This window comes from Podarcis melisellensis, assembly GCF_964234715.1.
Source record: "Podarcis melisellensis genome assembly, chromosome: 7".
Taxonomy (NCBI): domain Eukaryota; kingdom Metazoa; phylum Chordata; class Lepidosauria; order Squamata; family Lacertidae; genus Podarcis; species Podarcis melisellensis.
In genome coordinates, this window is record NC_138539.1 from 41,636,096 (window position 1) to 41,658,669 (window position 22,574).

At 39.1% G+C, this 22,574-nt stretch overlaps 1 protein-coding gene across 4 annotated transcripts in view; it reads left to right on the forward strand.

Annotated features, from left to right (window-relative positions):
• The first annotated feature begins 3,634 nt into the window (after window positions 1-3,634).
• The window catches only part of TRAPPC8 (trafficking protein particle complex subunit 8), a 52,483-nt gene continuing 33,543 nt past the window's right edge, over window positions 3,635-22,574 (forward strand). For 2 of the 4 annotated variants that reach the window (XM_081918485.1, XM_081918486.1), the window contains exons 1-7: window positions 3,635-4,051; window positions 7,076-7,270; window positions 12,025-12,108; window positions 17,641-17,730; window positions 18,515-18,689; window positions 20,112-20,265; window positions 20,798-20,888. In XM_081918485.1, the coding sequence (XP_081774611.1) occupies window positions 3,895-4,051; window positions 7,076-7,270; window positions 12,025-12,108; window positions 17,641-17,730; window positions 18,515-18,689; window positions 20,112-20,265; window positions 20,798-20,888 (946 nt within the window). In that variant the 5' untranslated portion in view covers window positions 3,635-3,894. The remainder of the gene's footprint in view (window positions 4,052-7,075; window positions 7,271-12,024; window positions 12,109-17,640; window positions 17,731-18,514; window positions 18,690-20,111; window positions 20,266-20,797; window positions 20,889-22,574) is intronic. The other 2 variants (XM_081918487.1, XM_081918488.1) reach the window with 1 other exon arrangement.

The window sequence follows — 22,574 nt, forward strand, 5'->3', positions numbered from 1 at the left end:
CGCTGGCCCCTGGCCTCTTAAGTGAGATGGGCGCACAACCCCAGAGTCTGTCAAGACTGGCCCGTACGGGCAGGGGTACCTTTACCTTTACCTTTATCAGTAGGAGAAATAACAGAGGCCAACCAGAGGATGTTGAGAAGTGAAGCAGTTATTAAAGCTTGATCTTTATTAAACTTTATTAAACTGTTGCAACAGGGTGTTCACTCACCACAAGCAGGAAAGAGGAGGAACCCAGAACAAAGGTGTGCCTGCCCTCATATAGACTTTTGAAATTGCCCACCATCAAACTCCAGACCATCCCTAGAAACATCATACAGAAGGGGTGTAGCCCAGGACCACTTCCCCCAATGCATCATACATACCTCAAAGTGGCAGTTAAAAATAGAATCCTGAGTGTATTATCTCCTGTGGGGCAGGTTACCTGATTGCATTATACAGTATCTGGGTTTTGGCCACTCTTTTGTTATTATAACTACTTCATTCCAGAATCCAGGTCACAGACTCACCCTGTTCACACCTTAAATGTGCCCTTAAGGCAGGATTTATGAGCACAGAGACAATGGGAAGGTTTTTCCCCCATTTCCTTCGACCTTGCAGAGAAATATTTGAGGTCATTTTGGGAAAGACAAAATGGTTTCAGGACTTTTCTGTGGGTTTCAGACATGTGCTTTACATATTTGTATGTGTTTGCTTGGTACATTTATGAACATTATTGTATATACAGTATATGTAAGACCTTAAAATTCTTATAACATGAGTATGTGGAAATTCAGATCTATAAACCATTCTGATAGAATGACTGGATCTTATGGAATGACTTTTTGAAGTGATCCTGTAAGTGGGTTGCTGTAAATAAGCTACCAAAATAAATTGATTTGTGGTGGCTTTTCCACACCATTATTCTTATTTCAAACAGAACTTCAGCTTTTTAAAACTTCCTATTTCTTCTCCCATGTCTACTAAAACTTCCAACTAGCATTTCAGTCTGATAATTTTTAGAAGTAACATGGTAATCTGCATATCAACAAAGATTAAAATAACAATTGGTGACAAAACTGATACAGGACATTCAGAGGTGCCACTCTGTCTTGTTCCCAGCTCCCCATGACAACACAAATGGCTAATAATACACCAGGGGATTTCCTAGGACCATTTTCTTGCAGTTGCAAAACAAACATGCAAATTCTCCCACCCTCAAATAAAAGCAAGGTGTTGGTGTTTCTGCAATTAGTTTTGTTTTTAATTTGAAACTCAGTTTTAGTAAGTTTCCTTACCTGATTCTTTGCCTTCTTAAAAACAAATATATAATCCTGCAGAAAAATATAGGACAAGGTTCTACTCAGGAAGCAAAGTGTACAAAGGATGTTGTAGCAATTTGCTTCTTTAAGCCTAGAACCTGAAGTCAACATATGTTGCCACAGAGCAAGTTCCTGCCAAATTTCCTGGAATGCAGGTGTAATCTTTAACTTTTACCTTGTTGACTGTAAAGAAAGAGTGTCCTGTGACTTCAGTCCTTTTGTTATCTATATTTCAATGGACAGGGTAGCTAAAGTAAAATTACTTTGGGAACACATGTGACAAAAATACTATTTGTAAAGGAAAGAAATCCAGACCATACTAATCTTTATAAACCTGGATTACAAAATTGCATCCTAAGAGTCACATCTGATTGTTTGAAGCCCCAGTCACCAGGGATTTGCATTGCTTCAAGGCTTTGTCCCCATCCTTAATTCAATTCGCTTTAAAAGAGAATATATTTGAAAAGTATCAAATCTAAATGAACTAAGATATGCAAATAAACTGTGTGCGTAGCTTCACCACATCCCATTTCCATTTCAGAATAAAAAGCCAAAATCACCTCTAGCACCTATTCTTTTAATGTTATGAACACTGTGCATACAATATTTTGAAGCAAGAGCTTACATTTTTGTGGACTTGAAACACCCTTCCCTAGGCCCCAGCTAAAGACTTATGAGGTTTCACATGTGGAATATCACAGGTATCATGGAGGAGCTATGGGGTGTGTCTTTTTATATTACCCCTTTCCTGATTCTACACCTGGGATGGGGAATTTTTTTCCAGCATTAAAACTGCATTCCCTCCTGCAGGACCTGCATGCCAGTTGTGGGTGGGGCGGGAGGCAAAGGTAGATGGATTAATGGGAAATGATTGTACTTTTGTATAGTAGGCTACATTCCAGCCATGCAAAACTCAAGATCTGTTATCACGATTCAAGGATGCATTCCAGCCAGCCATAAGTATTCAAGGGATGTGTGGAGCAGGCAGGTGAGCAGGGACATTTGGAAGCCCCTGCTCCTTCACAATGGCAGGAGGCCCTTTCAAGGTTGCACATGGGCTACCAATGAGGAGCACAGCAGACACATCCTTTCTGAAACTGTCCACCCCTCTGCTCAATGCTTGGAAACATTGGCAAAGGCAGGTTGGTCCTCCATTATTCTCTTCCTCCATTTCCCTGCCTCACAAAAAAATAGATTAGTTAGTAAATAAGCCAGACTCATACAGTGCACCAAGGTGCCTCCCCTGGTGTCCCCCCTGAAACATAATCCAATCCTACAGTAGAGCAAAGGCTGCTCAGGACACTCTGGCCTGGCTTTCAGAACTTGCTGTTGATAAACTCAGAGAGAAGACAACACTGCACAGGCTCAAAACCAGAACAGAACAGAACAGAACACGTGATTCTGATTTGCTGATAGGATGGCCATAGCTCAGCCCTAATATCTTCTTTCAGGGTGGGTGATCTGATATGCTAATTCCCTTGTCCTGAATTTCGAGTACTACCAATCATAGGAGTCAACTCCTTGGGCCTGAGATCCCTTCCCCCTCTCCAATTTTTTTTGAGGGTGCTGGAACCCCCCCCAGTTGATGGGCGTTGCCACTCAAATGGTGTGCATGTACCAACTCTTGTAATCAATTATGCAGAGCAGGGCTTACCTGCCCCCCTCAATGTTTTATTCAAGTTGGCATCCCTGCCGGCAATCAAGAGAGCTAGATTAGGATCATAAAAGCCTGATGGATTAGGCGACTGGTCCATCTAGTCCGGCATCCCATTCAACCAGTTGACTATGGAAATCCAGAAGCAGAACCTGAACGCAACAGGACTCTCCACCCTTGTGATTCCCAGGGACTGGAAATCCGAGAATTGCATGATCTGGTGCCCAGGCAAAATGCTAGTTTTTAAAAACGTGCTCAGGTTCTCCGCCTGAGACATTTTTGGGAGGGACCTACTCTGAGTAATGTTTTATGATTGGTTACACTCTGCAGAGATCCAACTGGCCACAACGCAGAAACATCTCCCGGAATCCCTGTAAATGGAAACTGAACTCATACAGGCATGAGCACAAGCGGAAGGAAAGCGCCTGGGCTGTGTCTTATCCTTGCAGGGGCAGCCCTGGTAGGAAAATCAGCCTGCACGCCCAGATCCTTTCCCCGGATAGTTTTTCCGCTCATTGATTCTGCACAACCCTCCTGCCTTTCCCAAAAGCTCAGTGAAATGCACTCTGCGCATGCGTACTTGTCTCCCTGCCCTGCCACCCCCGGTCGCCTCCTTGATTCCGACTCCAGGAGCCTCGCCTCTTCCCTCTCCCTCCGCTGTCACGTGACTAGCCGCAAAGACTGCCGGGAGCAGGCTGACCCGGTTGTCTGGGCTCTCCGGATTCAATATGGCGGGTCTGGGCGGTCACTGAGGGGCTTGGCGGGGCGGCGGGTGTCAGCGCGGGCAGCCCAACTCTGCGCTCGTCTGCGGCGGGGATTCGGCCTCAGCGCTCGAGGCGGGAAGCGTCTCCAGGAGGAAAGGAGCGGGCTAAGCCGGCCGGAGAGGGCCGGCCCTTGGCTTGGGCTCGGCGCGGCGGGCCGCCCTGTCAGTCGGCCGGAGCGATGGCCCAGCGAGTGCAGTCGGCGCAGGAGTTCCTCCAGGACTCGTTCGTACCGTTGGTAGCCGCGCTGTGCAGCGAGGAGGCGGAGAAGGTCACCCGCAAGAACAACCTGGGCTTCTGCGAGCTCATAAAGCCTTTCTGTCGCCTCACTTCGGAAGGTCGGTGTCACCTGGCGGGAGCGAAACTGGGTTGTTTACATGGTGGGAGGGGAGAGCCGCCGCCGGAGCACCCCTGCCACCGCCCCGGCCCTTCCGGGTGTGGGTGCTGCGAGACAGCTGGGCGGGGGCAGTATGTACATCTCCAGAGCCCTCCGAGGCAGGAGCCCCTTACACTGTGTTGACTTCCCCCTTTGCTGAAGTTCCGACTTCAGGCAGCTGCTTCCCATCCAGATCGCTTGCCAAATTCTCCCTTCTGCGAAAGCCAGGAGTGTACTTGTTCACGTGGGTGATGGCATCTTGTTTACTCTGAAGGGGGGAGCATTGGATCCGGCTTATGCTTTCACTCCAGCGGGGCAAATGTCTCTGAAGTGTAATGTCCAGGGGCCTTTGCAGCGACAGGGACACCAGCGTTAAAGTCATTAGGACCCTCGTGGGCAGAATTACCCTCTGCTGATCGTCAATGTTTTGATTGTATTTTGTGAAAGTGGCGTCCTTTACCGATTTTCCACACTTCAGAGGTAAAAGATGACACAGAATGCCCTACAAGTGCTGGCTCAAATTAAACCCTGTTGATGTGAGCCATGGGAGTGGTTATTAACAATGGATGTGTCAGTTGTAGCCTCAGTTATATGTACTGGAGACTGCTCCCTATGAGACTTAGGCTGATTTGCCAAAATGATTATATAATTTTGTACCAATAGGAATATTTCATATGTTTCTCAAACAAACAAGTCTATTACACATAGGTGATGTTTGAAAAAGGAATAAATTACTTTAACTTGGCTGTTACAACCTAGGAAAGCACATTTAACAAAATGCTCACCTTTGCTTAATGAAAATCAGTTAGAAACATCAAGTAATTGTTAATTTGTTTTGGTTTGTTTTATTCATTATTGCTTTGTATTATTATGCTATCTGAACATTAAAAGCATTAAATACATTTTTAGTTGGTCAACCAGTGTTTTTATTAAATATGCACGTTTTCTGCTGCTGATGTGAATGTAACAAATAAATGCCCATACATTTTGGATTAAGCTGTTGGAATTCTAATTGTGTACATGCTAGGCTCGTTTGAAATATGTACATATGTGGACAACTTTGCTGCCCCAAAGAAATAATAAATTCTTCAACCACTCTGCTAGGATAAGTGATGGCCACTTCCTGCCAGCATTTCTGAGTACTATATTTTATACCAGCTTTTGTGAATGAGTACAGTGGAGATATTCCAGCTCCCTCCACAAACAGAAGGAGCCCTTTAGTTGCAGGTGGGGATGACATCCACACCATTATATTTCTCATTTTATAATCACTATATCGATGCAGTCTTTAATTATGTTTCTTACCTGTGCTAAACCTTCATGGATGGAAAAGATAAGTAATCACAATTGGTAAGTAAGGAGTATGTTAAGCAGGGGTGTTGGCATACTGCCTACCAAACTGTATTTTAAGTTGCTGCTTTCATTTGCATCTTGTTTTAATGTGTCCGGAATTAGGAAATGTGCATTAGAGGCAGGCAGTTTTTCAGCTGGAGATCTACCAAGAATTTTTGCAATTCACAGATGTGCTTGTTTGGAAGCATAATGAACAGGAATACAAAGTTGAGGGCAATTTCTGTGAATTTGGAAAAGTGTCAGATAGGAGACTAGAAATGGAAGGATGTCAGAGTGACAAGTTTAGTTACAAACTAAGAATTTGAATACCAGTTTTTCTTATGATTTATAACTCATCCAAAGGTGTTCAGGACAGGTAAAAACTGCTTAGATATAGTGATTGTAAAATGAGAAATATAATGGCGTAGATCTCACACACACCAAACCGCAACCAAAGGGTTCCTTTTGCTTGTTGAGGGAGCTGGGTTACTTCCACTATTGGAGGCAGTATGTGCCTGTGTGCCTGTTGCTGGGAATCACAAGTGGGGAGAGTGCTGTTGTACTCAGTTCCCTGCTTTCAGGTTTCCCATAGACACCTGGTTGGCCACTGTGAGAACAGGATGCTGGAGTAGATGGGCATTCGCCTGATCCAGCAGGCTCTTATGTTCTTACTCATTGGAGGCTTCCAGTGGAGTGCAGAGGTTTGTGGCCTTCCCCCCACCCCCGAACCCCATTTCCCTTGCAGTCCCTGAAGGCTCCTCCAACTCTTTGGAGAAGATTTTCAAGGGGATTCAGGTGAAAGTGAAGAACAGCAAAAATGATTTTCCTCTTCCACTGACAGAGCATCCTAGTAGTGGAACTCTGATCATGAGATGTTGCTGCCATTGCAACCTTCATATGGATCCAAGCCATTATTATAACATATACAATATGTACTGCAAAATAATATATACTCATAATAGTTTCCTGCATTTATCAAAACAGAAGGGCATGTTGTAGATAGGGCTAGGGATATAGGATTTTTTTAATAGGGGATGGATGTTTATTACAGATACTTTGCCTGTTTGGTTATCCCTATAAAGCATAGGTTTATTGTAATGGGAATGCCTAAAATAGTATTTGCAATTGGCATCAACTCATTGTTACTAATGAGCTTTTCAAACAGAAAATTTTCTACAAAAAAGAAACACTAGAAAATTTTCCAGTGCTTGACATCACTGACAGAAATTTCTACTATTGAAAACATAAATGACTTTTAAAAATGACTTGGACACTTCAGAGGGAATGCTGTGCTGACAGCAACAACTGAAATTATGTTTCTTTGTGAAGTCCGTCCCTCCCCCCCCCCATCTGAATATCCTGTCCTTGGTTCCATGTTGAATGCTTCTAGCACTTTCAATAATGTAAAATAGTATAATCCCATGCATGTTTAATCAAAAGTGCACCCTACTAACTCCAGTGGGAGTTACTTCTTAGAGAGATTGCAGTCTAAAGGAATGTTCTCATTTTGAATATTTTGTGCGAGGAGATCTTGCTTGCCTTTTCAAAAATTTTGAAGATACTATGTTTTGATTTTTTTTTTTTTACAGAAATGTTGTGTATTGAGCACTGCTTCAAAGCAGACTAGTCTAACACAGCTATTTTCTTACTTTAGTGCACATGAGAGATCCCAACAACCAACTTCACATAATCAAAAACTTGAAAATTGCTGTCAACAACATTATTACACAGCCACCTCAACAAGGAGCCATTCGGAAGCTTCTGAATGATGTTGTGACTGTTAGTCAGCCTGCTGAAGGATTAGTAGCTAATGTGATTACTGCGGGAGATTATGATCTCAACATTAGTGGTATGTAACAAGACATTGAAATGTGTTAATGATTTTATATTTTGTTTTGTTTTATATTTTCCCAGTGAGAGACATACAGCTTGCAGCTTTGAAAACTTGATATTGCACAGTAATTAGTTACTACAGAAAAATACAATATAATATAACAGGTACTGTTCTGCACACATAGGCAGTTTGGGAATTGTTCAGGATAAAAATACAATACAATACTGCATATGCAGGAAATGTGGGAATTCTTCAGTTTTGTTGCCTATTGCCATGTTGATAAAATTCCATATATACTGTTGGAGTTTGGGTTTCTTAAAAGCAGCAGACAGTGTTAGAAATGCTCCTACTTTGATTCCCATTCTCCATTGCTGCTTATTTTCAATTTTGGAATTGTTAATCCCAGCCAAATTTCTTTGAAGGGCAGAGGTACATGTTGTAAGATAAATGGTTGTTGCCCAAAATGTTGAGCCTTATCCTTCCCACCCTGTAACATTTAGCCATATACTTAGTGCTGTCATCAAAGTTAGCATTGTCCCACTATTGCTTCTCACCATTACTGTCCTCTCATCAATATTCATCTGGCTCATAGAATGCAGATGGACAAATAAGCAGCTGCAGACCCCAGTCCCCATCATTTCTCCAAGTGAAGTGGCTGTCAGTAGTGAGGAAGGGTTCTGGTTCTGTGAGAAGCTTCTACCCCATAGATATGAAAGGAGCAACTTGCCTGATTTCTGCCCCTCCCTCCAAAAGACAGCATAAGCTTTCTGCATACCTATGTGATATTATGTAATGAGATTCCTCAATCCACATTACTGACAGTGTCCAGGAAGTGCAGAATGCATCTATGTCAGGCCACAATTTTTTACTGTATGTTAAGAAAGGGGTGAGAACTCTAGGGTAACGTACAATTCTGCCCTTAGATATAATTACTTATGTAAAAAGTGTTGAAACCTGTACTACTTTTCCGTAGAAAAGTTGTGCAAGTGGATGTCTACTCTTGTAATGGGATTTCCCCTTCTCCTTGCAGCTCCCAGTGTTCCCCTTTCCACCAAAATAGGCTGGAGCACATTTTTGGGGAGGGGATTCTGGAACAGGTGTGGGGAAGGAGAGGAAGGAAAGTCCTGTTGTTTGAGTGGAAGTTTGTTTGGCTGGTGGATGGTTACCATTGGATATTGCCCATTAGTTCTTACTCCCATTAGCTAAAAGTTCTCTGCTTTTTGCTTAATGGGAGTAAAAATTGTTTTCTAAAAAACAATATTATATAGTGTTTGGATTAAGGGAGGCGAGGTAAGTGAAGTTTCAAAAAACTAAAATATATACATATTTCTAGAAATGCAACCTCCCTATTCATACTATTTGTAACATGTAAGTGAAAGCAGATCATAGTTGTTACTTTTTGTGTGGAGTGAAATCTGTACAAATTAAAATACATCCTATCATTTTTATTACGCTTGTATTGCTGTAGCTCTCTGTCTGTGGCTGTTCATATACAACACATCCTCATTCTTTGTTTGTGCTATGTTGAAATCCAGTTAATGTGTGTAAGTTGCTTTAGATGACTCAAGTTCTGTGTATTCACTTGACTGCTGATTAAGTAAAATAATTGAGTTTTTTTGTTTTGTTTTTGCATGGTCAGTATTTTGGTAGTTGAAGACAAAAATCCTGCAAAGGCTGTCTTTAAGGCTGTAATTCTAGAAACATCTAGCTAGAAATTAAGCTCCATGGAAATAATTTTATTACCTGAACCTTTCTGCTTGAAAATCACCTGTACATGCATCACTTTTCTAGATTACCCCATGTCTTTATGTAATCATACTGTATGTATAAGCAGCAAATGAAACATAGAGAAAATTGTTGTTATTTCTTTGTTTATTTATATTGTGTAACCAGTGTGCATGACCTTTCAGAGTATATGAGGACAAGTCTACCCAAGAAACTTTGAATGGAATTCAGTGCCACTGTAATACAATTGTTCTGTCAGCGCAAACATTTCTACTTGCATATGGAACTATATTTCCTCTCCTCTCATGTGCTATTCTGGGGGTTTTCACAACCCTTCAGAGCAGGTTTTTTGAGGGTGGGAAACCCCATTGTGTTAGTGGAAGTCCTTTCACTGGCTTGTGCTAGTGCATCAGGTTAGTTACAATCAAAAATGTGAAAGTGTAAGCAAGTGTTTTACTGTATCACTTTATCTACCAACACTTTATGTCAAAGTCTTCACAGAAAAGGTGTAATTTGAAGGAAAGGAGATGTAACATCATACAGATGTTCTTGGAGGCTATTGAAGCACATGGAGTAGCATGAGAGAGAAAGAGCAACATGTTCTGAGGCTGCAGGAGATCTTCAGGTGGTAGAAAATGGTGGAGCTTTAGAAGGAAAGATCATGGGTAGAGCTGTTGGGATATAAAAAAGAAGATGTAATGCGGTGTGAGGGTGGGCAAGGCCATGAAAAAAAGGACAAGGAACTTGTACTGGATCTAGGAGCGGAGAGGTAACTGACATAGGATTTAAGAAGTGTTTTATCTATTTATCTGTTTATTAAATTTATATACCACCTTTATCATGATAGGAGCAAATGACTTAGGCAGCAGAGTACTAGATAGATGTGATGAGACTGAGAGACAATTAAAGTCTAGAGATTGCAGCAAACTAGGTCAGGACTAGTCTACTTCGTTTTTGCAGAAGGAAAGGATTATAGTTTTTCAGTGTTGCAAGGGGAAAAGCTATGGTTTGAATATGAGGAACAAAGGTGATCTAGGCATCAAAATGCGACTGGATGGTAATAATGCCAGTGAGGAAGGAAGGGCTAGAAGAAGTAAGGCTTTGGGGAAAATGGCAGGTTTGGTCTTTAAACAAAAAGTTTGAGGCTATAGCAAAGCATTCAATTAGAAATATCAAAGAGGCAGTTGGAGATATGGGATTAGAGTGGGGAGGGACAGTTTGTGGATAGGAGAGAGAGTTTGGGTGTTGTCTGCATATAAATAGGACTGATAGCCATAGAAATTGATGAGATTACCAAAGGACTATGTAGAGCCAGCATTGGAAACTTTGGCCAGGCTCCTTTCTGGTCATCAGGATTTTGCTTATGCTGGATACCCTCACCCCAGCTCTGCTGCTCATTTTCTTTGAGTGTTTTTGCCCGGCTGGAATATGTTCTACAACTGTGATCAGGTCTCTTGCTTGCCAAATGAAGAGATGCATGTGTGTGTGTGTGTGTGTGAAACCTCTGATTTTGTTTGGCTGGAATATAGCCTATTGTAACATTTTGTTGTTCTTTGGCTTTGGACCCACCACTGGCATGCAGCTTCTGGAAGGCCTGTCATGATGGAATTTGGCCTTGAGCTTGAGAATGAATAGCAGGGGGCTAAGAACAGATCACGGAGAGACCCCAACAGAGGAAGAGAAAGGATCTTTTATTGAAAGTAGGAGTCCAGTAAAACCCAGAACTGGAGCACTAATATGTCACTCTCTACTTAGAGGATATGGTGTGAACTACAATTCGTGTTCCTGAGATATTTCTCAGGGGGGGGAAGCTGGTGTGAACAGACTTTTTGAATAGTATATTTTAAAATACACCCAGTATTTTAAACACTTAAAAAACCCCAAAAACATTTTATATGCCCTTTGACATGTCTGAAGTATCCTACTCTCTGAGTATTAAATATATTTAAAAGTGCATGGCCAATGGAAATGCTTCAGACATGTCAAAAGGCATGGCTACTGACCATGTGAGAAGTTTCGTTATTTGTTCCTGAAAAACTCTTGTCTCTTGTTATAGTTAGTTGGGTAATCAGTTGTCTGTCTTAGGTGTATGTCTCGGTTTTGCAAGTACATTATTTTCTGTATTCCAGTTAATTTTTTAAAAAAATGTTATTTCATTTTATAATGTATAAAAAACAGAACAATAGTAGCAGCAGACAAAAATTAAAAGATGCAAAACAAAACTATAAAATTGCACATGAGTTAAAGTAACAAAGTCCAAGGAAAGATTATCAACTTTATCATATCATTAAGTATAGTTTTAGAGTTGCCACGCTTGTGATGAGTGTATGTGTGTGTTCCCATGACTGATGATACCTGTTGAATGGAGAAAAATATAGTTAAGGTAGATTGTTAATATTGTTTAGGTAGTTTTTTTTAGTGATTGTGCTGAGATTGCCTTAAAAGTGTGTTCGAAGTGATGTTCTCTGTCTGACTGATTTTCCCTGCTCCCCCCACCCCCATGAAATGCCATTTTCTCTTTTGAACAATATCTGCATTTAAAGAAGAAGATGAAGACTTAGGGGTGTGTGAATATTTCAATGAGCATAAGTCTTTTTTGTAATAAGCCCCCAAATGAAAATGCTACTTGGGTATTTTTTTCAGTAAGCAACTGTTGTAGATTGATATTGTAAATATCCCATATGTTTAAACCTAGTTATGTTCTTAGTAAGACACAGTTACCCTATGACAAATGCTTAAAATATTCGATGTTACTGAATAAATTTTGTCAAATACACCTGCTTTCTCAGGAGCTTTAAAATATTCAAATTCTGAAGAGAATGAGCATGATGCAGTTCGCTCCAGACAAATTGCTCTTGGTTTTATATTTTTCATGTTTGATTCTGAAAGTGTCCTATGTCCAGAGACGTCAGTGGAAGCTTAAGGGTTTACATGTATCCAGTAGATTTTCACATGCATATAAAGGAGGCTTCCTAAACCTGAACGAAGATGAAATGTATACAAACTACCTGTTTAGTTTAATACTTCCATGTTTTCTCTGTCAGATCTCTCAGTTAAAGCTAGTGTTCCTTGGTACAGTAGTTGGAAAGACACACTGATGGGACTGAACACATCCACGTTTTATTCAGGTATTTTGTGTGGCTGGTGTGGGTTTCCTAAATAGTCCTTTCTATTCCTTTGTTATGCAACCCATCCATCTTTTCTTACCACCCTACTACACTTTTCTTAGAATAGATTTTATTCCTAGAAATAAATATTGGTGATGGTTGCTGAGATCTTATCTTTTCTTTTAAATCCAATTGTGATTATTCCATAGATCAAAATGCAGAGAAAATCATTCTCTATTGACTTGATTGAGCATGCTGAATTTTATATTGCTTGACTTTCCAGAAATGCTTGCTTCCTTTTCCTTTTTTAAACAATAACTTTTTTGTGATAGTTGGAAATAATAGTAGTGTTCAGATGAGTTGTAAGCTGCTGTTCACTACCCACCATATTTTTCTTACCTGGGTTGTTGTTGTTAATCATATTTTGTTTTAGGGTCTTGTAGTTTATAGCTTAACAAATGTATAGTTGCTCATTTGTTGCATGGAATTTGGATGTCTTTCACAACGACAGCATTCTTGTTTGTGATATATTGCATTTGCCCAGCATATTATTCCTGGGAAAAGTTAGTTCTTTTCATTGTTAACAAGGCTGTTATTATTAATCTTGAATGTGATTGTGTGATAATCAGAAACTTAATTGACAGTGCTCGAGACATCATTGGTTACTATTTTCTCCCTTGTCAAACCACTCAGGCTGCAAAAAGGGACTTGCATGGAAGGAAGCATTGGTACTGAAACTAAGGGAGAATCTGCTGGTTTCCTCTTCCCTAAATTGATTGTGTGTTTGGCAATTCCACTCTTTTCTAAGTATGTCTCAGATGGAGGAAGCAGGCATTAGGAATTTGAGTTCATTTTAGACTTTGGTTAGATCCAGAATGTGCAGAGGATTTTTCTCTTTTTTTATATTTCTTGCTCTTAGGTCTTCAGTTCTCTCTCTCCCCTTTGTTGAAATCTCTTTGGGAGACATATCTTGGAAATGTATTGGATAATGCACAGTGGGGAAACTCGCTTTAGCAGAGGTCGTAATTTGGCCTATGAGGTATTTTTCTCTATGCTGGGCCAGGTAAAGATGCAACTGCAAAGGAACAATTGGGAGCTTTAAACTGTGCTTCCAATTGTTCCTTGACAAGTGGGGCTTGTATTTAGGCAAAGGTAAAGGACCCCTTATAGTTAAGTTCAGTCGCGAATGACTCTGGGGTTGTGGCTCTCATCTTGCTTTACTGGCCGAGAGAGCTGATGTTTGTCCGCAGACAGTTTTTCCGGGTCATGTGGCCAGCATGACTAAGCTGCTTCTGGCGAAACCAGAGCAGCGCACAGAAATGCCATTTACCTTCCCGCCGGAGCAATACCTATTTATCTACTTGCAGTTTTTGGCATGCTTTCGAACTGCTAGGTTGGCAGGAGCTGGGACCAAGCAACAGTTCACCCCGTCGTGAGGATTTGAACCGCCGACCTTCTGATCAGCAAGCCCTAGGCCCAGTGGTTTAGACCACAGCGCCACCCGCGTCCCTTGGGCTTGTATTTAGCACCTTTTAAATTTGGCACCAAATGCATGTCCACTGGAATTGGTTCCCCTTGGACACTGCGAATCAGAGCTCCCAGTTAGAACCAGTAGCTACCAAATATGAGACTTCAAGGTTAACGTGCTTTTAGCTTACTTTTTACCTAGAGGTGCATAATGAAGGACAGGCCTCCCTGATCTTCCTTGATGTAGAAAAAGTGTTGGATAGTATCTTCTGGGTATTTATGAAATAAGTACTAAAAAAAATGGAACCAGGTGATACTTTATTAAGAAGTATCAATGCTTTATATAAGGAACAAAGGGCAAATATTATAGTAAATAATATAATTTCAGAAAAAAGTAATATCATGAAAGGAACAAGACAGGGATGTTCGCTCTCCCCGCTATTATGTATTCTTACCCTAGAAATTTTATTGCAAAATATAAGAAACAATGATAAAATTAGTGGAGTAAGAATGGGCAGACAAAACTCTAAAACAAAACTTTCGTAGGCAGTATAGTCTTAACTTTGGAACAACCCTTAGAAAGAGTAGTAGAGTTAGTAAACGAGATAAATGAATTTGGAAAATTGGTGGACTTTAAAATGAACAAAGGTAAAACCAAAATGTTAGTTAAGAACATGGATGATCGCCCTAAAAGGAAATTAGAGGGAATTACCAGCTGGAAAATAGAGAAAAAAGTGAAGTATTTAGGAGTGTGGTTAATGGCAAATAATCATAATATTTACAAGGCCAATTATATGAAGACTTCGAAAGAAATGGAAAAAGACCTAGATATATGGGGCAGAATGCATTTATCTTTAATGGTGAGAATCTCAGTGATAAAAATGAATTTCCTCCCAAAAATGTTATTTCTGTTCCAAACGATCTCAATACTTAATGATGTACACTGTCTAAAATAATGGCAAAAATACCTGTCTAAATTTATATGGAGGAGGAAGAAACCCAGGATAAAATATAATATTCTTATCAATATAAAAGATAGAGGGGGTTTCTCACTCTCAGAGTTGTGTTTTGAAGCGGCCTGCCTATGTTGGGTAAAAGATTGGGTGCTTCTGGAAAACACACAGTTAGATTTAGAGGGACCTGATGTCAAACATGGTTGGCATGCATGTATTTGGTGCGGCAAAGCTGGAATACACAAAAGTTTCTCTAACCATGTTATTAGGAAAAATTTAATTAGAGTATGGGGAAAAATATAAAACCTTATTGGAAAACAAAACACCAAGGTGATTACCCCCGATAGAAGCAGAGACAAGAAAAAAAATTAACATGGGGGTTAAGTGGGGTACCTACAATGAGTTGTTAGATTTCTCAGAAGGAGAACTAATAATAAAAAAAATTAGATGAGATTAAATAATTTATGTGTTGAATTGGCTAAATTATTATCAAATTAACTCCAAATTTAAGGCAGACAAAAAAGTGGGATTCACAGAACAACCACCACAATTTGAAAAAGAAATATTAAGATCCAAGATCTAACCTATCTAAAATGTATAAAATATTACTTGAGTGGGAAATGAAAGAAGAATTAGTTAAATCATCCACGATCAGTTGGCACAAGATGTGGATCACAATATTGATTTAAATCAATGGGAGCAATTGTGGAAAATAAATTTAAAATTTACTGCATGTTACGTGTTAAAAGAAATCTATTTAAAAATGATCCACAGGTGGTATCTGACGCCAAGCAGACTAGCCAAAATATTTAGATCTAAAAGTGACAAATGTTGGAAATGCCAAGAAACAGTTGGTACATTCTATCATTTATGGTGATTGTGGAGGAGATCAAAATAATTTTGGGACAATAGTGTATAATGAACTTAAGAAAATGTTTAAAAGAATGTTTCCCAGAAATCCAGAGGCCCCCCCCCCCGAATTACCCCATGGATGTGTGTGACTACAGCTGCTTGAATTCTGTTTGCACAAAAATGGAAAACAGATACACTACCATCAAGAGAAAAATGACCTCTCAAAATGTTAGAATACTTAGAAACAGCCAGTATGACAGATAGACTAAGAAATAAAGATGCTAAGAGCTAAGAGATTGAAAGAGGATTGGATATTATATTGGGATTATATGGAAAAATATAACAAGAAAATAATCATGACGGATTGAAAAAAATACTCAACAGTAGATGTTATAATGTGAGATTATGTAAGGCAGTGGTGTCCAAACTTTTCAAAGAGGGTCAGATTTGATGAAGTGAAGGGGACCAACCTTTTTTTTTTTTAAGGATTGAAGTTGTTGGGCTTTTTTTTGTTGAGCTTTTTTTTAGGATTGAAGTTGATGAGGGTTTTTTTTAGGATTTTACCCCAGGAACTGCCACAGGGGCCGAATTAAACTGACTGGTGGGCTGGATTAGGCCCCTGAAATGGACTTTGGGCATGCCCGGTGTAAGGTAATGAAAATAATTTAGTAGAGTAAGAAAACACAGTTAAAAGGATAGTAGATAAGAAACCATGGAAAAAGTGGAAGGGTAGTTTAACTCAAAATATATGTGATTTAAAGAATCTTGGAAAAATATAGCTATGTTATTATTACTATCATATGTTTATGACCTATATCCATGCTATTTATTTATTTATTTTTATTTATGTATGACTGTAACATAGTATGTGTTGACGATGAGATATAACAGAAAAACAAATAAAAAACACGAAAAAAATGCTTTTAACTTACTTTGATCAATATTTTAATGGAGATTCTTTATTCTACGTAAACTGCTTATAAGTTACGGATGATTAAGTGGTATATAAATACGTAAGTAAAATATATTCAAATTCTGAGATTAGAAACCGCTACAATACCTTTTCTCGAATGAGGAGCAGTATGATGCTTTAGTGATTAACAATATTACTTTTGAAAGTCATAGGAGGACTTCTTTTTCTGATATTTTGTGTCTTGCATATAAAAAGTGATGATGGTTATGCTGAATGGTACAAAAGTGGTGTTTACGTTCCAGAATTAAAATATTTTATGCTTTAACAAATGAATTGGGCCTTTACTTGAAAAAAGATGAAATTTATACAGTGGGTTTACTATAAGGGAATAGTAGTCTTGGTTACTATATTTGTGGTGGTAGGAAATCCAGAAATGTGCTCATTTAACCACAACCATGACAACAAAACAAATTCCTGTTCTATGTTTTTCAAATTTAGAATTATACCTATAACCAGTTTCATTATGATGAACATGTGATTTTAGTAACATTGAATGTACATGACCAGTTGTGACCCTGCCAGGCCTATACCTAGCATCTGGGGAAAACAGCCTTGCGGACCTAATGAGTTCTGTAGCCTGGAGGTTCCCTTTGCCAGTGTTAGATCAATGTATGTTAGCTATATTGCTTTTTGTTTAATATATTTTGATTGTTCTCTGAATAATCTCAGCATTAGATCATGTTTCTTAAGTGGAGCTTACTTGTAATTTGGAATTACAAAAAATGATATAACTGATTTTAGACTCTTAACAAAATGTAGGCTGAAATCATATATACACTTTCATTGTAATGCAATTTACCAATCCATTTTACATTTTATTATTCTGTTCTTTTAAAAAAATCAGTGAATCTTGTATTGGGGCCCTGCTGTCACCTCTCCTCCCTAATTCTCTCCTCCCCTTTTTTCTCCCCAGCCATTTCCTCAACTCCTTTGTATGTTACAATGTCTCGCTTAGTCTTAGTTGTTTCTGTTTATTTGAAAACTGAATAAAAATTATGTATACACATACTTAAGACTACAGACATCAGACTACATTTCATTGAACTCAATGGAGCTGACTTCTGAGTAACTTACAGATAGGGTTGCCATATTTCAAAAAGTAAAAAACAAGACACTCCAAAACTGTGTTTGTTTTTTTAGCGTGAATTCTGTTATCATTCTAACTACTTAACTACTGTTAAGCTTGATAACTTTTTCCAAGACCTCTCCTGCTGGCAGTTAAATTGTCTACTTTTTTTTTTTTTTACAGCAGAGTAGCTTGTCTCTTCATTTTAAAAGTTTCTGTGATATCTTTTTCATTTATTTCAGCTACCACTCCATGGTTTGAGGCTTATCGAGAAAGCTTTCTTCAGTCTATGCCATCATCAGACCATGAATTCCTAAACCACTATGTAGCCTGTATCCTTTGGAACAGAAAGATAGATGTATGTTGTATATAAGATGCTTCTGTCCTACCTCTGCTAGTAAAGAAGCTTGTTAAAAAGGTGGGAAACTGCAACAAAACAATTCTGTTTTCCAAAATCTTTATTGGAATTAATTGGGAGTATATGGTGCTCAAGGTCATTTTGTTTGTGTTTGAGTTGTTTGAGACTGAATTGCTAATAATTGCAGCAAAAACCTGCATTATTCAGAACCTTAAATTACTCAATTTTTATGTGTTCTTGCTTGTACAGAACCCCTTTGCACCTCCCTTTGAACGAGCCACAATTACACCAGGAAGCCCTTAATTAGCTATGGTTTCACATTTCATCTGAAATGGTAAACTGTGGTTTTCAGCTTCGGAACAAGCCAGGATATTAATTCTTGGTTTGAACTTTGTGTAATATCCTGGCTTGTTCCGATGCTGATAAACATAATTGGAGGCTTCCTGGTTTAATCACAGGTAGCCTCCAATTAATTAGCTAATGGTAGCATAGCAAACAGACTGCAATGAGCCCATCGTTTATACAACATTATTTTTAGACAGTATTTTATCTTCAGTTAGCTGCCACCTGCCTTGCTAAAGGTGGATTATTATTATTATTATTATTAATCACAAGTGACTTACTTGTAGCTTTTCTTTAGATGTAATTTAGGCACAGGTTTAAAAGAAGCACTGAAGTTGTTACTGGAACAATACCCAAGCATTAACTAGTTCTTGGTTAACTTGTGAACTTGTGGTTCATCCTTAATGTCAACTAAGGTATGCTCGTGGTGTCATCTAGTGAACCTGAACCTGTGGAACAGTTTTTAAAGCTTTCACAAGAGCAGCATCAGATTCAACATAGTAATGAATACTCTTATCCAAAATGGTTCATTCCAAACACCCTCAAATACTATGTGTTGTTGCATGATGTGAGCTTAGGAGAGGAACAAAGGTGAGTAGGGTTGTCTAAGTGGCTTCCCTGACACTTTACAAGATTTCTGAAATGCTGATTTAAAACTTGCTAATGTCTATGTAGTTTAAGATAATTCCATGATCCTCAGTTCTTGGACGTACAGGTGTAATTCCTTGTGTACAAAAACTATGTGTCTAATATATCTTGCTGTAACAAGCATAAATCATGTAGGACTATGCCGCTATAAATAACCCAAAAGTAAGTATTCTTTTAAAGTAAGTAGGTTAAATTAGATATTTTGGTCATAGAGGATTCCTAGATAAAGTGTGATTCCTCTGGCTCATGTTAAGGAAATTCTTTTAGGATTTTGTGTTCTAAGTCATACATGTTTTTTCCTTTAGAATAAAGAATGGTGCTTTTTCAAAATAATTCATGAGCTCTTCCATGAAGCAGTCAGGAAATGCAAGTGCTTGATATTGCAAAACACTCTAAAAGTTTGTTATTTAGTACCTTCTGTTACCATTGTGTACAACTGGGGTGTGTGCATTTTTAAAATAGGAAATTGGACTTTTCAAATGGTTGTCGGCAGTTAATCACTAGGACCAGAATTAGCCCATAACAATATAAAACATAAACTGGTGAATTATTATTTTTTGCACCCACCCACCCACCCACACCCATGCTGAATACTCTTCTGCTTGTTCATGTTTCTCCTGATGGACTTTATTATAATTCTGTTTGCCATTGTTTTCAGCCCTTGCCTGTGTTAAATTGGAATTACTATGGCTGCATTGACTTGTGAAGAATCTTCCTTGTCAGCAGTTGCTTATTTCTGTATCCTCAGCTCTTTAAATTTCTGGTCACTTCAACAGTGTTTCTGTTTTTTCACGTTTTTTTCTCATTCAATCCTTAATCTTTCTTCATAAAGTCTTCTAAGTTGAGGATGGACATTTCCTGATGGATCACTAGTTTTTCCTGACTGCTGGGATTTTTGTCAAGAATGCTTCATATAAATTGTTCTGTGCAACACTGATTGCTGCTCTTTTCCGTTTCTGTAGTTCTGAAGAGAAATGTTTCCTTCCTGAAACTTTGCACGTTGAGCTGAAGCAAAGTTGTTCATTCAGTATACACTAGTTTGCATTCACATGCCACAGTAAGCCATAAACCATGCACTTAACATGCATGGGTGCTGTGAGGAAAGAAATCACAACCCCAGGCTTAGTTTTACAGCTTGTTTCACCCCAAACTACAGTTGAAGAAACTGGCCAAGTGTAATGCTGAGCCAGGAATTGTTTCTTCCCAGTACAAGTGAGGAGGAGTGGATTCCGTTTGCTTGTGCATGGTAAACTATGGTCTACGGCTTATGGCTACGTGAACATGCCAGGAATAAAGGTGAAGTTGCATTACCCATCAAGAAGGATGATGTTTGAAAATATTCTGCAATACTTTACAATTTTTTAGGGCTGATTCAATTTATGAAGAAATGAAACAGAGATATGGGACTCAGGGGTGCTATTTACTTAAGATAAATTCTCGTGGGTCTAATCGAGGAGCAGATGAACAGATTCCTGATCCCTGGAGCCAATATCTTCAGAAAAACACTATCCAAACCCAGGTATATTTTTTTACTTAAAACTTTTACTGTACTATACTGAAGGGTCTCTTCACCCTTTTTGCTGTATGTTAGTCTGTTTATTTCCTTTAATAAATTATTTTGTCGCAGTCTTTAAATGTCTGATTGAGAAAGCAGATCCACATACCAGTTGAAGTCTAAAGTTTCATCTTCTTTTGTTCTTTCTTGGCATTATTTTATAATATGATTGATTGATTGAATGCTGGCTGGTACCTTCCAACACAGCTAGCCCAGGACACTTTGCTGCCTGAGGTGAGTGGAAAAGTGAAAGGCACTTCCCCTTTCAACATACATAAGCTGACTAAACTAGCAGTTTGCCTCATCACCGGTGATGAAGATTCAGTGTCCCTTTCTGCCTCTGAAGACTGCAGCTTAACTTAGAGAATGCAAGGCATACTCTGCAATAGTATCCAAGCAGCATTCTGCTGGAAAGAAATTAGTGATTTCTAGAAGTGTAAAATATGTTATGTTTTCAGAAAGTTGAAACTGTTTTTTGTATGTTTTATCCTGACAGGAACCATATGAAGATGGCCCATATACAGTAATTTCAAATAAGAATTCTGATCACTTTATACCACTGGATGGGTTAGGTAATGATTCCAAAGGTATATTTCTTTTTATAACAACTGTTTAAAAAATAAAAATAAACCAGTGGTTTATCAGAATACTGCAGGTCCCATTTTAATCATGCCAGAACGTGCCCTTATTTCATCATGGTATAATAAAGTAACTGCCATCAAAATGTAATATGTAATATGAGCAGTGCTTTTTTCTGGGGGTATGCAGGGGTACACATACCCCTAAACATATTGTGAATCTAAGTTTGGCCTCATTGAGGGGTAGTATTTCAATATGGGTAGGAAAATGAGAATAAAAAAAATGAGAATAAAAAAAATGAGAATAAAAAAAAATTCTAGAAAAAAAGCACTGGATATGAGCTGCAAATCCTCACCTCAAATCTCAGTTCTCCTATGAACTCTTTTGATGGCCTTCTACAAACTACTAACTCGCTGTCTCAGCCCCCTTTTGAAATAATACTAGCAAACTTTGCATAATTATTCTAAGGCTTACTAAGAATGAAGTGGTTTTGAGTTTTCATAAAAGTATCAAGTGCTTATGTAGGGATGCTTGTTCCTCCAGGATTAGCTGAAAAGTATTTGCTGCAGTATCAATGATGATTCAAGTAGTATCTTGCTCTTCCAAGATGAATTTTAACAGGGAGAAATGTAAAGTATTGCACTTGGGCAAAAAAAATGAGAGGCACAAATACAAGATGGGTGACACCTGGCTTGAGAGCAGTACATGTGAAAAGGATCTAGGAGTCTTGGTTGACCACAAACTTGACATGAGCCAACAGTGTGACGCGGCAGCTAAAAAAGCCAATGCAATTCTGGGCTGCATCAATAGGAGTATAGCATCTAGATCAAGGGAAGTAATAGTGCCACTGTATTGTGCTCTGGTTAGACCTCACCTGGAGTACTGTGTCCAGTTCTGGGCATCACAATTCAAGAAGGACACTGACAAACGAACGTGTCCAGAGGAGGGCCACCAAAATGGTCAAAGGAAACTACGCCTTATGAGGAACGGCTAAGGGAGCTGGGCATGTTTAGCCTGGAGAAGAGGAGGTTAAGGGGTGATATGATAGCCATGTTCAAATATATAAAAGGATGTCACATAGAGGAGGGAGAAAGGTTGTTTTCTGCTGCTCCAGAGAAGCGGACACGGAGCAATGGATCCAAACTACAAGAAAGAAGATTCCACCTAAACATTAGGAAGAACTTCCTGGCAGTAAGAGCTGTTCGACAATGGAATTTGCTGCCAAGGAGTGTGGTGGAGTCTCCTTCTTTGGAGGTCTTTAAGCAGAGGCTTGACAACCATATGTCAGGAGTGCTCTGATGGTGTTTCCTGCTTGGCAGGGGGTTGGACCCGATGGCCCTTGTGGTCTCTTCCAACTCTATGATTCTATAATTCCTACAAACTTCACTACAGTGAAGCTGATTGGTGACTTTCCCCATCCCCTGAAATTGATCTGATCAGATCACCTAGTATGACCCTAGCCTTTCACCAAGAGTTTCCCCCTTACAAGTCAGGTGCCATTAAAAAATAAAATAAAAGCTTGTTGGAGTTCTTAAGCAAACAGTAAAAGACTACAATCATTGGTAAAATTCTAGATCCTTTAGAAGTGTTTCTGAAGCTCACTGTATTTGTAGAGATAAGCCTCTGTCTTTCTAAGCTGTGTTCACTAGGCTAAAATACATGGCAAGTTTATTTGTAGACCTCTCCTAGTTGAA